General features: G+C 34.9%; 1 protein-coding gene across 3 annotated transcripts in view; it reads right to left on the bottom strand.

The window, feature by feature from the left end:
- KIAA1328 (KIAA1328 ortholog) overlaps window positions 1-19,922 on the bottom strand; it is a 368,530-nt gene that overhangs the window by 297,643 nt on the left and 50,965 nt on the right. For all 3 annotated transcript variants that reach the window (XM_029224084.1, XM_029224098.1, XM_029224091.1), the window contains one exon: window positions 16,172-16,287. In XM_029224084.1, coding sequence (XP_029079917.1) covers window positions 16,172-16,287 — 116 coding nt within the window. The remainder of the gene's footprint in view (window positions 1-16,171; window positions 16,288-19,922) is intronic.

Consider the following 19,922-nt stretch of genomic DNA (forward strand, 5'->3'; position numbering starts at 1 on the left):
ATTTTTTATGGAGGCTAAGAAGTGAAAATACACATTGGTAATCATACCAGTATAGAGGATAGACAGTTTCATTCGAAGATGCTGCCTGATAAAACAGATAAATCCCACTCAGTTCTACATTTATGTCTCAGTGAATTCCACAGAACTAATTCTACAGAATTAGTTGGATTGGATATTTAAGAACAAACCTAAAGTTTCCTTCTCGGCCGTAAGATGGACTTTCTTGAAATATATTAAATATTTAGTGCAAGAAATTAAGAAGCTGGAAAATCCCTGTTGTTTAAAATTCAAATTTGGCTAACACCTAATAGCAAGGAAATGCTGACAGAGCAGGAATGCAAATATAGAAATGCCTTTGCCCTCACTCTACTTGCGTCAACTTTCACAATTTATTCTGTTTCTTTAACATGTGTAATTAAGCTGATCCTTCAGCCTTTTCTAGCATCCAGGAAAAGAGAAAACACTTCAGCACCTACCAAATGTGAAAAATATTTGCTAAATCTCAGACACAGTCTTGTTATATATAATAAGTATATGTTTATTTGAAATTATAACCGTCACATCAGCCCAAGCATTTGCAGTTTTAGTTCTCATAAGTTTATTCACCTCCCAAGAAGCTTTTACTACAATTTATATATATATCACCATGTGGCAATAAAGTGCTATGATCATTCAGTTCCAGCAGTAAAGTACAAGTTCTCTCTTCAGAGTCTGATCAAGCAACTCATGTATGTTTAAAATTCGTTCATGTAACAAGTATTTTTTGAATACATACAGAGTACCAGGTACTATGCTAGACTCTCAATGTACAGTAGTGCACAAGACAGAAATGATGTCCCATGAGGGAAATAGACAATAAATAAATATGTAATCAAATGTCAAGTACTATGACTAATCAATGTTCATTGACAACTTAAGAATGAAAAAAGAAACTTTTAGAAAACTAGATATAAAATAGAAATTCCTCAGTATGATAAATGGCACCCATCAAAATACCATACAGCTAAATCAATCTTAAGGATGAAATATGTATTTCCCACTAACATGTGGAACAAGACAAGGATGTTCTCACTCATCATTTCTGTTCAGTACCTAACTGGAGGTATTGCAATAAGGCAAGAAAAAGAAATAAAAGGCAGACAGAGTAGACAAAAAGAACTAATTGCTTTCATTTGCAGATGACATAATTGGTTGAATATAAAACCCGAAGAAACCTGTAAAACAACTATTACAATTAACAAGGGAGAATTTAGCAAGGTCAGAAGATATAAAATCAATATACAGAAATTGACCATATTTCCAAATCCAACACTGAAAATTAAAATTAAAACTAAATTGAGAACAAACTTTTCAAAATTAACAGACTCCTTCCTGCTGATTAGAATGTGCACACGATGGCTGAAGCTCAGAATGCCAAGATAAAAAAGTTGTGCCTCCCCAAAAATCTAGTCATCATATCTACCTCAAATTGCCAAAACTCAGATGTCTTTTACATGTAAACTAAATAAACATATATCCTGTTTTGATTACTGTTAACTTTGGCATTTCTTGTTATATACAAGGAAGCTTAATCTTGACACAGATTCACAAAATATCCTTAAGTAGGTTCCATCTAATCCTAGTCTTTTCAGCTTTGTTTCTGTATTACTTTCCTTGTGATCTCTTCTACACCTTGTCAGAACAGCATGAGATTCCTTAGCAATTCCCACCTGATTTCTCTTAACAAAATACTTCCTTAAAACTGCTTTAAAAATTTTAAAGCACGCTCACTCATATAATCAAAAAACATTTTGCTTCAAAAACTATATTGTCTCTTCAAAAACTAGAAACCTAGACACCCTTTGGGCAACAGAAATCTGAATGAGAACTCTAAAGGCAAACAACAACAACAGCAACAAAAACTTCAAATAGAAGACAGCATCTGGAATAAAAGATAACTTTTGAAAGATTTATAATACAGAGTGATTTCAGAAACATGGCAGGATGAAAAACTACTTTTGTCTCCCCACTTTAATCTACAACCAGTAATACAACCACAACTCATCAAAGGTGCCTCTGCCCGACACAACAGGATGCCGGAGAATTCCACACATCTGTACGTCTAAAGGTGGGTAGGCTGAAACACATAGAGAAGGCAGAACCAAGGGAACAGCAGAGATGGTGCTTGCAATCCTGGCCCTCTGACCATGGCAGCAGAGCCCACAGCTACAGAGAACCTAGTAGCAGCAGGGAAGGTGGTGCACACAACTCCGGCCACCAAACGGCACCAATGACCATGACTGCAGGTAACCTGGGCAGCAGCAGCAGTGGGGCCTGGGACCCTACCTCTCCAATGCTGAGGTGCCCATGACCCCAGCCTCTGCCCCACCATCCACAGTGGTGGAACCCACAAACCTTACAAACACAAACACGGTGGAGGTGCCTGTGCAATCCCAGTTCCCCCACCAATGCACCACTCAGCCCACGGTGTAGCCTGTGTCTCAGGGGATCCCAGACAGAAGGAAAGAGCCCACAATCCTGATGGATGACAGTGGCTCTGGAAGAAGCAAGGCAGCAACAACCCAGGTGGCACAAGAGGCAATAATGGAGGCAAGAAGCCACACCTCTTACAGAGATGGTAGAGGCTGGAAAGTGCCACTCTCAAATATAGAGGCAGTGCAGGTAAGAGAAGCCAAAAACTTGTGTGATAGTGCCACCTACCAGAAAACAAAAGAAAGGAAACTAACTCTTAACCTGTCATTTAACTTCAAATGAGCAGGCAAAGGAACAATTCAAGCAACATGAAGAACCACAGTAACACCATACCACAAAAAGAAAATGACAATTCTGCAGAAACTAAACTTCAAGTCATGGAATATTGCAATCTAACTGATAGAGAATTCAAAATAGTTGTCATGAAAAAACTCAACAAGATACTAGAAAACTCAGAAAGGCAGTTTAATGAGCTCAGGAATACAATTAATTAACAAGTGGAATACTTTACCAAAGAGACTGAAACTCTAAAAAAGAATTAAACAAGAATCAATCAAATTCTTAAGCTGAACAACACAATAAACAACATTAAGAATGCATTAGAAAGCACTGGAAATAGAGCAGACTATATGAAAGAGAGTTAGTGAGCTGGAAGATGAAATATAGAAATGATACAAGTGGAAAAGGAAAGAGAAATAAGATGTAAAAAAAAATATAAGGAAATCCTATGAGAGCTGTTCATCTCTTTTAGAAAAGGCAACATTAGGATAATGGGTATCCCAGAAGGAGAAGAAAGGGAGAAGGGAGCAGAGCTTATTTAAAGAAATTATAGCTGAGAACCTCCCAGACTTGGGAAAGAAACTGGATATACAAGTCCATGAAGCTAAGAGAACATTTAATTACCTCAATGCAAAAAGACCTTCTACCAGAAATATAAAAAAATTGTCAGAAGTCAATGACAAAGAATTTTCAAGGCAGCCAGGGAAAAAAGGATGATAACCTACAAAGAAACCCCTATTAGGCTACCAGCAGATTTCTTAGCAGAAACCCTACAGGCCAGGAGGGAGTAAAATGACACTCTCAAAATACTGAAAGATAAAACCTGTCACCCAAGAACACTCTATTCAGCAAAATTATCATTCAGATATGAAGGAGAAATAAAGACTCCCCCAGACAAACAAAAGCTGAGGGAGGTCATCAACACTCGACCTGTCTTACAAGAGATGTTGACAGGAGCATTTCTACCAGAAACAAAATGGAAAAAATATACAAAACTTTGAGCAGGTGATAAATAGACAAAACTGGAAAACTGCATCTATCAGAATAGATTTTAAACACTTTATTATAGTATAAAGGTTAAAGGGGAAAAAAAGAAAGTAAAAGAATAACTATAGCTATCTCCATTTGGTAACAAACCCACAACATAAAAAGGGATAATTTAAGACAACAAAAACGTAAAAGGTGAAGAGGAAAAGAATGGAACATAAATCCATTGCATTTCTATATGCCAATAATGAGCTAGCAGAGAGAGAAAAAGAAAACAATCCCATTTATAATTGCAACAAATACAATAAAATACCTAGGAATAAATTTAACCAAGAGGTGAAAGACTTGTACACTGAAAACTATATGACATTATTGAAAGAAACTGAAGAAGACACATATAAATGGAAAGATATTCCATGCTCCTAGCTTGGAAGAATTAACATTGTCAAATGTCCTCATTACCTAAAGCAATCTACAGATTCAATGTAATCCCTATCAAATAACAAGTGTTGGAGAGGATGTGGAGAAAAGGGAACCTTCATAAACTGTCAGTGGTAATGTAAATTGGTGTAAATACTATGGAAGACAGTATGGAGATTCCTCAAAAAAAAATTAAGACTAGAACTACCATATGATTCACTAGTCCACCTCTGGGTATTTATCCAAAGAATATGAAAACACTAATCCAAAAAGATATCTGCACCCCCATGTTCATTTCAGCATTATTTACAATAGCCAAGATATGGAAACAAACTAAGTACCCATGAACAGATGAATAAAGAAGATATAATATATATATATATAGGAATACTACTCAGCCATAAAAAAGATGAAATCTTGCCATCTGCAACAACATCGATGGACCCTGAGGGTATTATGCTAAGTGAAATAAGTCAGACAGAGAAAGGAAAATACCATGGGATGTTGCTTATATGTGGAACATAAAAAACTAATAAACAAAGAATAAAATAAATGAACCAAACCAAACAAAAACAGACATGTAGATACAGAGAACAGAGTAGTGGTTACATGGGGGTAGGGGGAAGGGCAAAATGGGTAAAGGGGATCAACTGTATGGTGATGAATGGAAAATAAATTTTTGGTGATGAGCACATTGTAGGGTACACAGAAGTAGAAATATAATATTGTACAGATGAAATATAATGTTATAAATCAACATTAATAAAAACAAAATAAAATATATGATAACTTGAAAAAGAATTATAATAGCATTTGCTTTGGTACAAAAAGAGGCTTATTTAAATTCACAGCATGCTTGAAATGATAACATTTTAAATGTGTGAGGGAATATAATAAAGAATAAAAATAAAATGATTTATCAAATATATCTTCACATCCATTTGTATGTTGTAAACTTTTTCAGGGAGAGAAAAGATTTTTGTAGACTTCAAATTTTTATAGAACTTTTACAATTTTGATCACCTTTTGTGGTAAACAGTTCAGATATTATTAATATGTTAAATACGATAAAATTCAGACTTGCAGAGGTTAGTTTATCCAAGGTCATATAGCTTGTTTAAAGGTAAAATGAAGTCAAGATTTCAAGTTTATGATTTTCGTGTTCTTTCCAAAATACTACAGTGTTTTTATTATGTCACATATTGAGATAAGCCATATTTGAGATACCCAATTGCTAATTAACTAAAAGTTTACAAAAGAATTGTTCATATACATTTTTTACTTAATAAAGATAAAAAAGCTGCCTTAGCAGCATAAAGCACTTCTCTGCCATCTCAAATTACTGTATAATACTATATGAAGAATATGCTTATAAAGGCTGTGATATCTCTAAATGATTACACTTACTATCACACTAAAACCTCCTCTCACTCCCTTTGCCTCTATACTGTTAAACCAGTCCTTGTGCTTTTAGCCTGGCACACGGATGCCTTGGGGTTATTATGTGAGACAGACGTAGCTATCTGGCGACTTTTCCCTGCACTCAGCTAATAACTATTCTCTTCTGTCACCATATCCTAGGCTCTCTTCTCAATTGTCAAACTTTCTCTAGTACAAATTTCTCATTAGGGTAATTTCTATTATTTCTAACCTTCTTTTGTATTGCTTTCATCTTTCTTTTTTTCTCCTTTGCCTGTTGCCATTTTTCCTGTGTTTTATCAGCCTTTGTGTAGATAAAGGTCTTTTAAAGGTATGGCCAAAAAATAAGACACACACATTATAACTACTATTAGGAAAACTGACCAACTGGAACACCAACTGGAAGATAAACAAGTATCATCTTTAGATATTTAAGTTTTCTAGGTCATATTTATTTAGAAATTCAAGGAATGTGTAAGACTTTTGTTAGGAAGCGTTCTTTCTCCATTTTTCACCAGCCTGAGCATTCAGGAAAAGAGTTGAACAGCCTGCGATTTCTGTATTAACAAAAGATAATGAAATTGGGAGAAGGTGACAATCCTTACCATCTTATCTATAGGAAGATCTATTTCAGATATTCAGTTAATTTTTGTCATTACGTGACTATACCATAATTAGATTTACTACATCTGAAAATTTAGAGTTGGAAATGTAAAATCTTGGGCATAAGTATAAAAATAAAAAAGGAAATGCTATTGTATAAGTCTATAACCGAGGTGAGAATATTACCATCTGAATCATTTAACTATTCAAAAGTGAAGGCCATACTGAGGTTAAGAACACTTAAGACAAATTTGCTACTGGTCAATAATAAAGTCATTCATCATATTCTTCAAATCTAAAGCAATTACAAGCTGTGGTATGGCAAATGGATTTAGCTGAAGAGATTACGTCAGAACAGCCCTTTAAAGAAGATCAGTTAATGTAAAAGGCTAAATGAAATAATGAACTCTCCTCAACAATAATTATTATGGAATTGATTTATCAAAAGTCTATTTCTTCATGCAAGAACTGTTGAAACTTCCCAAAGTAATTTTAAATTATGCTAAACAGATTAACTACCGTTTATCCAGTGCAGAACTATTACTAAAAACAAATTTAGTTAAACAGAAATGTATAAAATAAATATTTTTGAATTTCAGTCTGCTTAGCTTATTTACATGTGGGCATCAAAGTGAATACTTTAGCTACTAGGGTAGGGCTATTTTAGAAGCCCCAATCCGCATCTATTTGAATTCCAGTATCACTTACTATAAAGCAACACAGAAATTGCTCTCTGGGGGTGCTCAGGCTCCACATCTAGAGCCTTCAGCAAGTCAAAGAAATCAAAACACTGTCAAAACCAAACCTGCAAAGTAAAGCTATTTGTTTTATTATAAAATGGTGCACCACAGATATTAAAAGGATCTCAAACAATAAGGCAGAAAAATCCTTAAAAGCAAATCTCATTAAAAAATAAAAAATAATATCTTAAAAATTAGTGTTCAAAGTTCAATAATACCCAACCAGGAGACTAAAAATAAAGGAAAACTATCAGAGAATGATATCTGAAACCACACTGATTATTTAGAAATTTAGAAACATTACCCTTTTACAGATACACTGAAAGGCTTTTTCAACATATACACAGAATAAAAATACCAAAGAACTAAGTACACATTAAATACTGTCTAAATCTGCTCAGGCTGACAAAATACCATAGACTGGGTGGCTTAAAACAGAAATTTATTTTCTCATAGTTCTAGAGGCTGCAAAGTCCAATCAAGGTCTCAAAGGATTTGGTTTCTGGTGAGAGCTCTCTTCCTGGCTTTCAGATGGCTACTGTGTCCTCACATATGGGGGATGCAGAGAAGGGAGGGAGAGAGATCTCTCTTTCTTTTCTTATAAGGCCACAGTCCTATTGAATTAGGGACTCATCCACATGACCTCATTTAACCTTAATCACCTCCTAAAATCCCTTCTCCAGATAGTTACATTGGGGGAGGGAGGGAGGTGTTAGGGGTTCAACACACGAATTTTGCAGAGGCACAATTCAGTCCATAGCAAACACTAAAATAACAAACACACACATACGTAAACAAATGAACCTTGCTAAGCCCAGAATAGAGGGCAAAGTGGTTAAAAAGCACAATCTTATATCTTAATACTCCAAAACATCTAAGTTTAACAGTTAGATATATTTATCACGATTTCTTTAAGACTTGTTTCATTTTCACAGAAGAAAAACTAAAAATCAGAAAAGGTAGTATGAGATGGAAAGCAGATCTTAATCATTTCCTAGCACATTTGTTTCAACATATAAATATACTCAACATTCTTTTCCAGCCTTAAAACAAAACAAAAAACATTTCTTCAAATATAGATACCCTTTGGCTAGATAATATCTCCTTTTCTTCACAGCCTTCACTTTCTCTACTACTCAAGTCTAAAGCAACTAAATTGGCTTATTCTTCTAAAATGAAATTGACATGGTCTTGTGTTCAATGACTGTGTAAAGTCACAAAGGTATAAATTAACTGATCCAAGACTGACGTAAATTTTCTTATTCAAAACCCAGTACTACTGAAAGAGCACTACAGTTGCCCAAGGAAGCACAAGATGCACAAGTTAGGGCAGTTGGTATAGGTATGAATGCTTGAAGAGTTCTAAGAGTCAAATACTGTTAAAAAAATTTCAGAAAAATGTCCTGAAGTCTCAAAGAAAACTAGCGAAAGGAACAATGACAAATAGAAATAAACTGTAATAAGTAGGAAAAACTAATGAATTTTTCCTACCTAGTATGTAGGTACCACACAAGGGAGTCATAAAAATGAAGGTCACATGTGTTACGTGATATCAGTAATGGAGGGCTTAAACGTCAAAATTAAGAACACGCATTTGATATTTTAGGTCATAAGAAGCCAAAGCAAGTTATTAAAAAGACAAGTGATGTGATAAAAATAGTCCTCAAGAAAGATTAATCTGGCAACAGTGATGAAATGAAGTCAATCAAAGGGTGGCTGTAGATAATGGAGATGGGCAAAAGGATACTACACAGGAATGCAGTGAAGTGTCAGTGAAAACAGCAAAAGACAATGGGTTCACAACTTCTTTATCCATATATACAATGGTATATTACTCAGCCATAAGAAAAGAACAAAATAATGCCATTTGCAGCAATATGGATGAACCTACAGATTCTCATGCTGAGTGAAGTAAGTCAGACAGAGAGAGACAAATATCATATGATATCACATGTGAAATCTAAAAAAAAGGCTACAAATGAACTTATCTACAGAACAGAAACAGAGTGATAGATGTGAAAAATAAACTTATGGTTACTGGGGAGTAAGCAGGGGGAGGGTAAAATTGGAAGATTGGGATTGACACATATGAAATACACTACTATATATAAAATACATAACTAATAAGGACCTACTGTATAGCACAGGGAACTCTACTCAATACTCTGTAATGGCCTATATGAGAAAAGAAGCTAAAAAAGAGTGGATATATGAATATGTCCAACAGATTCACTTTGCTGTACACCTGAAACTAACACAACATTGTAAATCAATTATACCCCAATAAAAATTTTTAAAAAAAAGACAATGGGTTCAGAATAACATTTCAGAGGGAAAAATGATAAAGACTTGGTGACTGAATAGAAAAGCCAAAATACAAGTGAATCTCAGGAACATTCTACATACCTGGATTTCTGGATAATTAGGTTATACTCTATTAAGTAATGCTCCCCCTTCCCATTTTTTTTAACCAACTTTGGATAAAAAGCACTGTAAAATCTAATTTTTTGATAAAATTGTGCTTTAACTATAAAGCAGGTTAGAAAAGTAAGGCTTATTGATATTTGTATCATTCACTGCTGCAGAAATAATTTGGTGCAAAGACAGGTGGTGTCAAAAGGTTTCACTCTTAACTCTGCAATGGGCTGTTTCAGTTACCTCTCCAGTCCTATATCTTTATCTGTAAAATAAGGATATGAGTATCTGCCTCACCTAACTTAATCAGGTTATTGTGAAGATTAAAAAGTATAAGTGAAAGTGCTCTGTAAATAGAAAACCAACACACAAATGTAAGATGTCTTACTAACAGAAGTACTAGAAGTACCAAGAAAAGAGAATGGGATAAAAACAATTTAGCATTATTTTGATGCCTCAGAATTATCATTACAAGTGTTAAGTACTGTACTTCATTTAACATATGATGGCCTTGAGATATACCTAGGTGGGGAGAAGCTCTAGACTGCTGTGCATTTTCAGTTTTTATGTCATTTTTAATAGTTTTAATAGCTGACTCTCCTGTCAGTTTTAATATTCTCACTGTAGCTCCTTTCCCTACTTCTAATTTTCTACTTCTAATCTACAATGGACTTACAAACTAGATACCAGATAATGAGTTTATTATTATATATGTGACAGCCTCAGGAATTTTCATATAAGAAAAGTCCATATATAGGGGACCAGAGCAGGTGAGGAGTACTTCTTTTTATTCTTATTCTTGGATGAGTTCCAGAAAAGTAAAGTGTAAATATAACTCACTACCACAGAGTAACTCAAACCCTAAAGGCTTATTGAAATGAAGTTGTATATAGATAAAATTTTAATATATTTTTTTACTTTCTGCAAGCATCTATCATTAATTTCTCCCTTCAGTTAGCATTAATATCTAAGTATTTTTAAGAGAACAACATAATCTTTAAGAACAGCTTAAAGGGACTTCCCTGGTGGCACAGTGGTTGGGAGTCCACCTGCCAATGCAGGGGACACGGGTTCAAGCCCTGGTCCGGGAAGGTCGCACATGCCACAGAGCAACTAAGCCCGTGCACCACAACTACTGAAGCCTGCGTTCTAGAGCCTGTGCTCCGCAACAAGAGAAGCCACCACAGCGAGAAGCCCGTGCACCGCAACAAAGAGTAGCCCCCGCTCACCGCAACTAGAGAAAGCCTGCATGCAGCAACGAAGACCCAACGCAACCAAAAATAGATTAATTTAAAAAAAAAGAACAGCTTAGGCAACAATAATACTAGTAATAACTAGTTCTTTCCTTAAGCATGCTTATTTCTTTGTAATACAAATGTAAAGGGTTATTTAATCTGTTATTATGATTTATAATGACATTACAGGACAATATACAATAATAATGGTCCACAACCTGCTTAAGTTATACAGCATCACAGAGCAAATAAAATGGCCCCCAAAAGCACAACTTCTACAGTACTAGAGATAGTTATTAGATTAGTAAAACAATATTGTCTAGCACTTGTTGAATGGAATAAACTGACTATCCAAGTGCACAGAATATATCCTACCACCATAAAATTCAATTTGTAAACATAAAAAAACAAAAACCCAATATTTATTCAAAACCAAAAGGCTGATAAGGTGTTGGGCAACATACTTTGCTATATTCATATACCACATTGCCAGACACCACAATACCCTCTCCTCTGCCTATAGGCTTCTTCACTAAGTTTAGATTTTTAATTCTCCCCAAACTATTTCCAGGACTGGAGAATCTCCTGCCTTTTCTTATGAAGGATCAGAAAGATTAATTAGAAAGGGAAGACGTACTCTTTCTTTTGAAATTCATTTCCTTTCTCATGAAACTTATTTCTATTTACTATCTTTTCCCACCCTGCCTACCCACCCAAGACCACTGCATCCAGATCTATGATAGAGCTTCCTACAGTATGGTTCCTATTCTTGGTAAAAGTCTATCAGATCGTGGTAGTTCGGCTCATGTAGCAGAGATGTATATAGTTAAATGGAAAGCTTTGAATACCTCTGAAGTATTATTGCTATTTGCACAAATGATTTCTTTTCACATAATTAGATAAAATTCTTGTGAATTTTCTCTAGTCTAATTTCAGTACAGACATACTGAGACCTTTGGTTCATTCTAAAACATTCCTCAAAAAGGTTAAGGTTGGTCCCTTTAAAATTCTTTCTTCAATGGGCTTGAGAATCTAAGCTCTAAGTACCTCTAAACCTCTTCCATTTACTAAGTCTCAATCAGAGAGACAATGGAAACAGACCAGAAGGAGAAAAAACCAAACATTTCTGTCAGTCTGGTTTCTGGGACAGGAAAGTAAGGCCTGGTTTGTTCTCAATGAGCACCTAACTGGTATATATGATGCAGAAAGGTTTCCTCTTTCATAGAAATAGAAGATAAAGCAGAGAACAGATCAATTTCACTCTCCTACTGGGCCTCTAAGCAGCCTAAGCACCTGCTTAACCTAATGAAAACCATCAAAACCCCACTGAAGAAAGGCACAGAAGTGAGAAACAGAGAAGCTAGTCAACTCATCCCTCATCCATATTAATAGTAGTAATAACAAGAATTGCTATCTTTTTTTCAGTGTCCCAAAGTATGAAACACTGCTAGATTCTTTACACACACAACGCAAAGAGTCTGCCAAATTTCAACAAGCCTGCAAAAAAGGCATTATTAGCTATCCATATATTATAGATGAAAAAAGAGACTTAGAAAAGTTCAGTAGCATTCCCAAGGTCAGACAGCTAGGCAGTGCTGAAACAATTTTGACTCTAAAGCCCATTGTGCTTTCTTCTCTGTCACTTCCCTTGCTCTGTCAGTTAAAACAGTGAAATCAGAAAATATCAAACTTTACTTTCCTTCGGTAAGCTTTTGATACCATCCTGACCTGAGACCTATGTTCTAGAAATACAATCAGCTCAAACATTAATCAACTTTTGTAATGGCTACATCCTCTGTGTCTTATACTATTACATGCTAACATCTTTTAGAATTATTCCTATTGGACATATTTCTCTCTACATTTCAGATTTATCCCTCCATTCATACTCATTTAGCTAGGCAAAAATCAACTAGGTTCATCAGACTGCTTGACTTTGTAAATGGCATATTCATTTACATAGTTAATTTCTCAAGAAATAAGCTTTCTTTGTTCAAAGACTGAAAACTACCAAGGATTTTTATGTTTTAGTAATAAATTCTCTATTTCATGTAAGAACAAATCCTTCAAAAGCCTGATCCAAATGCAAATATGTAAAATATCTTTACTCTTTTCTACTAAGGGACTGGACTGGTCTGGGTTCGTATAGTTGATCAATAAATTCTGTTATTAGAACTTTTAAAACAAAAAACCTATAAATTAGGATAGCACACCTTTAAAATGCCAAAAATCAGAATCCATATAGTTCCTCATACAGAAACAGGCTTTAAAATAATTTGAAATTATCTGATTTCATGCATGAGTCTGAATCATTCATGTACGAGAGGTTAATATATCTGTAGTTAAAACTGTATTGTTTTAAATCATATCCTTGTTTTATGTTTCTAAGTTTTACAGAGTTTTATGTACTGTAAAATCATCTACATTATCCTTTGACAAGTTTATACTGGTAAAGGGGATTTGTACTTGAGCAATCTACTTGGAATAAAAACCACGGATGTCACTGTTTTTTAATCATACCTTTCATTCTCTCTTCTTTGACAAATTCTACAAATACCACTTATCTTTAGGTGATTCAAAAAATCTTAATTAAACCAATTATACTAACTAAACCATTTTAATTTTTGAACATGGTCTAATATTTACTCCAATCTTCACTCACAATAATAATAAAAAATGCTCAAATCAAATCCTTTTATACCAAATGCAAAATTGGTCTAACTACAACACATGTCTAAGTCTTTGACTTATTTACATGCCTTTTCCTTTACTTTAATCTTATAAGGTAGGTGGGGGCGAGCAAACTTTTCTGCTGAGGGCCAGATAGTAAATATTTCGGGCTATGTAGGCCACAGGGTCTTTGTTGCAACTGCACCACTTGCAGCTGTAGCGCAAGAACAGCCACAGAAGACACATAAATGAACGTGTGTGGCTGCACTTAGCTGACACCCTGATAGATCTGGCCCATGGCAGTAGTTTGCTGACCCGTGTGCTAAGAAAAAAGGAAAAACTGTGTCACTACAATCACCTGGGGGTATCTTAATATTCATCCTGATAGAAGAAACTATTCTGCCCATAACCATGGTGAGTTTAGACTGCTTCGACACTAAATACAATTAATCTTGATCCAGAAGAGTGCTAAATGTAATAGTCCACCAAAGTTAAATTCTGCTTTACCAGACAGCCACATATTTTTGTGTGTGTTTTGTGTGTTAGGTCGCACCCTGTGGCCAGGATTTCTAAATTGTCTGCTACCTCCTCCTTCTCTCACTTTATTTCTCCAACTCACCCCAATTCCACTTAACATAATATTTATTTATTTCTTTATCTTGTTCTGGGGAGATCAAGGTATCACCACCTCCTCTGTATTTAAAAAGTGATTTCAGGGACTTCCCTGGCGGTCCAGTGGTTAAGACTCCGTGCTCCCAATGCAGGGGGCATGGGTTCGATTCCTGGTTGGGGAACTAAGATCCCACATGCTGCATGGAGCAGCCAGAAAAATAAAAATCAAAAAATTTTTTTTAAAAAAGTGACTTCAATTTCCCCTACTTCTGCTACCAGAGTTGGAGGCTGACTTCATTTCCAATCCCCTTCCCTGCTGCCTCCCACTGTCTAAATTGGATAAGCTAAAGGCTCACTTCCTCAGCCTCCCTTGCGGATTAGCATGCCCATGTGATAAAGTTCAGGACAATAAACATCTCATGAAAGACTGCTGTGGGGCATGTCGAGGGAAATGCCCTGAGAAAGATTTTATGTATTTTGAAAAAGGACAGGGAGCCACAACTACCAGAACGTCTTCCTTCCCCTTTCTTTCTGCCTTAATGCAAATGTAATACCTGGAATTGGAGTAACCATCTTGAAACCTGGAATCCTGCAACCATTAGAAGAAGCTAAGAGAACTGTATGGACCCAGCACTGAAAACTTTAAGCCACTGAACCAATGCCAGAGGCCACTTATCTCCAGAATTGTTATGTGCAAAGAAATAGACCCTGTAAAGTGAACTTCTGTTACAAATAAAAGCATTCCTAGTCCACCTTTTCTTGAAAGTGCTAGGGTCCTGAGTCACTATTCCTTTTGCAAAGTGAAAGACTAACACTGGCTGAGCACAGACGTGAATTCTGACTAAACAGTGCTATTTTAACCAAGAGAGAAAAGTAGCAAGAAGAAAATCACAGAGGTGGGGGCGTAGGCTGAGAGTTGACAACCCAGCGCAATAAAGTCAAAGAAAGCAAAGAAAAGAGAAGGCCCAAGATGATTATTCAAATGCTAAAGAAATATAGAAAAAAAAAAAATTGAAAAAGTACTCCTTTCAAACTGTGGGGCCCATAAAACTAACAAATGTTCTACTCCACAAATCAAATCGGAGAATTCTGATTCTATTAATTTGCAATCATGCACTCCCACTGTTTGAAAGATACAAGTTCAGAACTCAATTTTTATAGTTATTTTTTGTGCTTTTTTTTCCAGTGAATTAATTTATCTTTATGCTTCTATTTCCCTGGTTTTCACAAAGGTATAGTTACTGTCAATACATGATCATTTTTGACACTCAAAGAATCTTCAAAAAAATTATTAAAATCAAGTAAATGGGGGACTTCCCTGGTGGTCCAGTGGTTAAGATTTTACCTTCCAATGCAGGGGGTGCGGGTTCAATCCCTGGTCAGGGAGCTAAGATCCCACATGCCTTGGGGCCAAAAAACCAAAACATAAAACAGAAGCAATATTGTAACAAATTCAATAAAGACTTAAAAAATGGTCAACATCAAAAAAAAAATCTAAAAAAAAGCAAATCAAGTAAATGATGCTACTGACAATAAGGACAATCGTTCCTTTAAGCATTCACATACTCCTTTAGCTGGCAGATCCTAACTTTAGGGACAGTCACTTCTCTTTTATACCAATGTCACTGCAAAAAGCACCCAAATATAAGTATCTACCCAGTCAAAACAAACTTCAGAAATATGCTTATTTCAACTCACATATCCCTTAAAGTACAATTCTTAAGTTAAAACACCATTTTTAATTTTACTTTCTTACAAATAATGAAATTATACATATTTACACTCACACACACATAACCCTCTCTCTAATTCTAAACCCAATAGTTTTCTCTTCCATGAGAATAGTTTGGTAGTATTATGTTGCAGTATAAACATTTATCAATTACAATATCTATAAGTTACAACGGATTTTTTTTATTTTTATGATTTCAGAATAGAATTCCTTAGAACTGTCAAAGCTTTAGCTAGAAAGAATACCAAAGACAAAGAGGGTTCAGGCTCAATTACAGTAGTGGAACGGAATTTAATAAAGTTCCAACACTACATTTTAATGCCCAAATTTCTTATTGTCTCTTTGAATTGACAAATGTGTGCTCCACAGTATAACAGCAGCAGTGGAACAGCTGGACAACTGTATCAAGCACAAAGGAAGCAACAACACATGCTGTTAAGTGTCGTTCTGATTGCCTAAAAATGGCAGCCCATGCAGATTTACTCTCTGTTATAAATTAAAACAATTATTTCTCTGGAGTTTACACTTTCTTCATGAAAGAGTCAAACTTTCTGCACGTTAAAAAAGAGGACTTTCAAAAAGGATATCTTCCCTTTCTTTTATGATCAGTTCATTCTGTTCTTCCAACTGCCTGATCTTCTTCTCAAATGATTCCTGCTCAGCTTTGAGTCTTTCTTCTGTTACTTCCTTTTCCTCACTTACTCTGAAAGAAATACAAGTGAAAAGAAAATGCCCATGAGAATAAAATAAAATATGTGCCTACAGCTGTGGTTTACCAAAACTAGATTTATTCCAGAGGTATGCTGGTTTCTTCAGGGATACTTTATGTTTTTTGAATTTTTTAAAATTAACCTTTCACAAGGCAATATTCCACACCTTTGTAATAAAATATGCATGTGGTTTTTACATCAAGAACTTTTGCAATAATCAGAATTGTCTTAAATATGGAAAGTCCTATACTTTATGGGTTCCCAGTTATGATCCAAGACAGAAAAATATCGAATTTTTAAAACAAAGGTTTCACCTCTTCATTATCAAATAAGGCACAATTTATTTTGATTTAGATCTTTTCCATACTTCTATTTAAACCCTGTCAATAAAATAAACAACATATATACTGCTTAAACATTGCATTAAACATACATAGGTGATTTTACTTTTTCCTGGTACTAATACCCTGCAATCTTCAGTAGCATACAAATAACTGGACTGGAATTTTTAAATGGCATTAAGATAAAAAAAGGTTTGCACATTTATTCTTAGTTCAAAAAGGGGTTATAAAGTAAAAAACACTGACCAAAAATATGTATCTTTAATGCTTAACTCTGAGAGGTATTCCAACTCAATCCTATCAAAAATGGGTGGTGTCTGATAAGAGCACAGAGGGGGGAAAAAAACCTAAACATTAAAACTTACCTTAAAATGACAACCCTAATTTTCATGTTACTCTGTGAATAGAGATGTTAGCTCTGAATTTCTGTCACTGGTGATTAATTCTCCAAAGAGAGTACAACACATTTTATTCTATAAGATCACACAGGGATATGTGTTAGTGAAATCCACAGGGAAGCCAAATCTTTTCTTTGAGCATCTAAATTTATTTCCTCCCACACCTGTACTCCACCAGAGCAATTTCTGAATAACATGAACTCCACAGCCTTTCCTTTGTTGCTAGCTTTCTGGTGGAGATATTAAGATCAATGAAATAACAGAATGAAAATTAGAATTTTGAATGTTCAAGAGTTGACTGCATCTTGTCTTTGAATTAATTTGTGTGAAAGTGCAGGGCATATAGTAATGTTCAAAAAATAGCTTTATTTTTTCTTGCTTATCATGACATTCCAATCATTTTCCCGACTCCTATAATTTACATTTAGCATACTACTAGGCTCATGTATGGGACTCAGGACCTTCTTTCTACGAGCATAATCTCTAATACTGATACAATTACAAGGAATCCACACAACTAAACAAAGAACAAATATACACATACGCAGAGGATTTATAATCTGGTCTCAGGTTAGCCTGCTCCCTTGTTGCCATCTCTTTACAATGCCTTCGCTATTCTTGTCATTATCCTCAACCACATTTATACTAACATCTTTCACAGTAATTCCCCACTGCCTCTTAAGTTTTTTCTAAAATTGTCAAACATTTGAACCATTAATTCATTCTATCATCCAAATCACTCCTCTTCAATCTATCAACTGGCTTCTGAAACACCTTTGCTAGGAAACTGTTCCAGATCAAGTACACCCCCAAACTGTAAATCAGAAAACCACGTACATATGGTGACTGTGGCAAAGCATGCTTATTTCTCTGGGCATCATTACTCCCACTCATAAACAAAAAAGGCTAGACAATTTTAAAAATTCCTTCCAGGTTAAGTTCTATAATTTCCTTTACTATACTATAAACATACTGGAACTATATATATGTCCTTTACAAATATGGAGAGCATTTGTAAAGAAATAAGAAAGAAGTTAACAAACATCCGGTCAGGGTACAAGGCATACAATACTGTAATCTATGCAAAAGCTACAGCCATAGGATGAAAGAGGCAGTGGAAGAGGATGACAAGAGAAATATTAAAAAGTGTAACGATGCAAAATTTCGCATGAGGTTAACGTAAAACAAAAGAAGTGATGAATCTGTAGGATTATGCATAAAAGAAAGATGAAATAGGTAATGCTATATATTGTAAGGAGAGAATAAACACTGTCAAGGTGAGAAAATATGTGGCAAGTTCTCTCTCTGTTTAGATTGGTCAAATCTTAAAGATGAGACTGAAGAGGAAAATCCATAAGCAGATAACAGAAGATTTATTTTCATTTACTTATTAAAAAATATTAACTGAATGCCTACTATAGGAAAAAATAATCACAGTAAGTTTGTCCAGTTATGGGATATCCGAAAGGAACCTCACAATGGCCCCTTGTCATTTCAATTCCATTCATAAAAGCCAAATAAATATGAGGAATGACCCAAAGATTTGTTTGTTCAAGAAAGCAAGGCTTCCAAGGTCATAAAAACAGTAACAACAAAGTACACTGCCACATTTACCTAACATTAAAGTAAATGAAGAAAGTATGTCTAGAGACTGCCAGGTCAGAACATATACCCCAGCATTTACTTACTCCCTTTGTCAAACCTGAAGAAAATCCATGAAAACTCTAGGGATCACTGACGGCAAAAAATGCTTGTACATATATTCAATAATGCCAGTGGCTATGATGAGCTTCTCCCAAAACTTAAAGTGCTCTATCCAGAAGAACCACTCTTTCCTAAATTTAGTTTCTAGAGATATTTGAAAATTTTGTTGCTACACTATTTAAACAGGGCTTTTTTAAAAAAAAAAAAGAAAATCTTTTCTGTTACGCTGCTATGATTAGACTACCTATTAGCAATTATTATGCTCTGGAAGGCTATAAACTTAACAAGCTGTGTTAAGCACAAAAGGCAACACTTCTATAGGCCTATCTAAAGATATGCATGGCTTCTCTGTGGTCTATTAGCATAGTTAATAGGAGCAAGTGTATTAATACAGCCTTTAAATGCAAAGGACTTGCCAATAAAACAAACTCAAGATTTTATATCCACTCTGAAATATGTCTTCCTGTTTAATTTATGTTCAATATTTCCCATGAGGTGTATGTATGAGAAATTATCTGGTATCATGATCTACATTTTTTATCAAAGCATTCTCAGACCACAAAGTAACATAAAAATACCTAATCCTCTATCTCATTTAGAGTACAGCAATAAGCTAGTTAACAAAATGAGAATGTAAACACAAAAAAGGGAAATATTTGACTAATAGGATAGAAAAGTTGAAAACTCTAGTCAAGAGGATATTCCCAGTGTTGGTTTGTTAATTATTTACAAGGAGGACAATAGTCTGTTCATAAAGAAATAATCATTTCAGCATTTATTTAACATCTCAGAGTATTTCTCAATTATGTCCACAAACTGCACTCTTATCTAACAAGGAATGATAATTCATACACTTAGAGTTGGGTGGTTTGGCTAAAAACCATGGCAAAAAACCTGAGTTTCCTTGAAGGCTTATGTTTTAGCTTAAACATCCCTGCACATTCTGTATTTTTCTCCATAAAACAATCTTTTCTGTTTTAATATAAAAAGTTTCCCCATACCCATCTATTCTAAAATTTTTAGTAAAACTAATGTTCTAGGAAGAGATTTATTTTATGGCTTTACATATCCCCAATGTTCTTCTAGGTACTCCACAAATGTCTTTCTAATGTGAAAGACAAGGTCAAGGCAACGAAGCTTCTATCCCAAAGAGAATTAGTTAGAGCTCACCAATGGTCAACCAGA

The sequence above is a fragment of the Monodon monoceros genome, unplaced genomic scaffold (assembly GCF_005190385.1).
Source record: "Monodon monoceros isolate NGI ecotype Baffin Bay Population unplaced genomic scaffold, NGI_Narwhal_1 Super_Scaffold_1, whole genome shotgun sequence".
In the NCBI taxonomy this organism is placed as follows: domain Eukaryota; kingdom Metazoa; phylum Chordata; class Mammalia; order Artiodactyla; family Monodontidae; genus Monodon; species Monodon monoceros.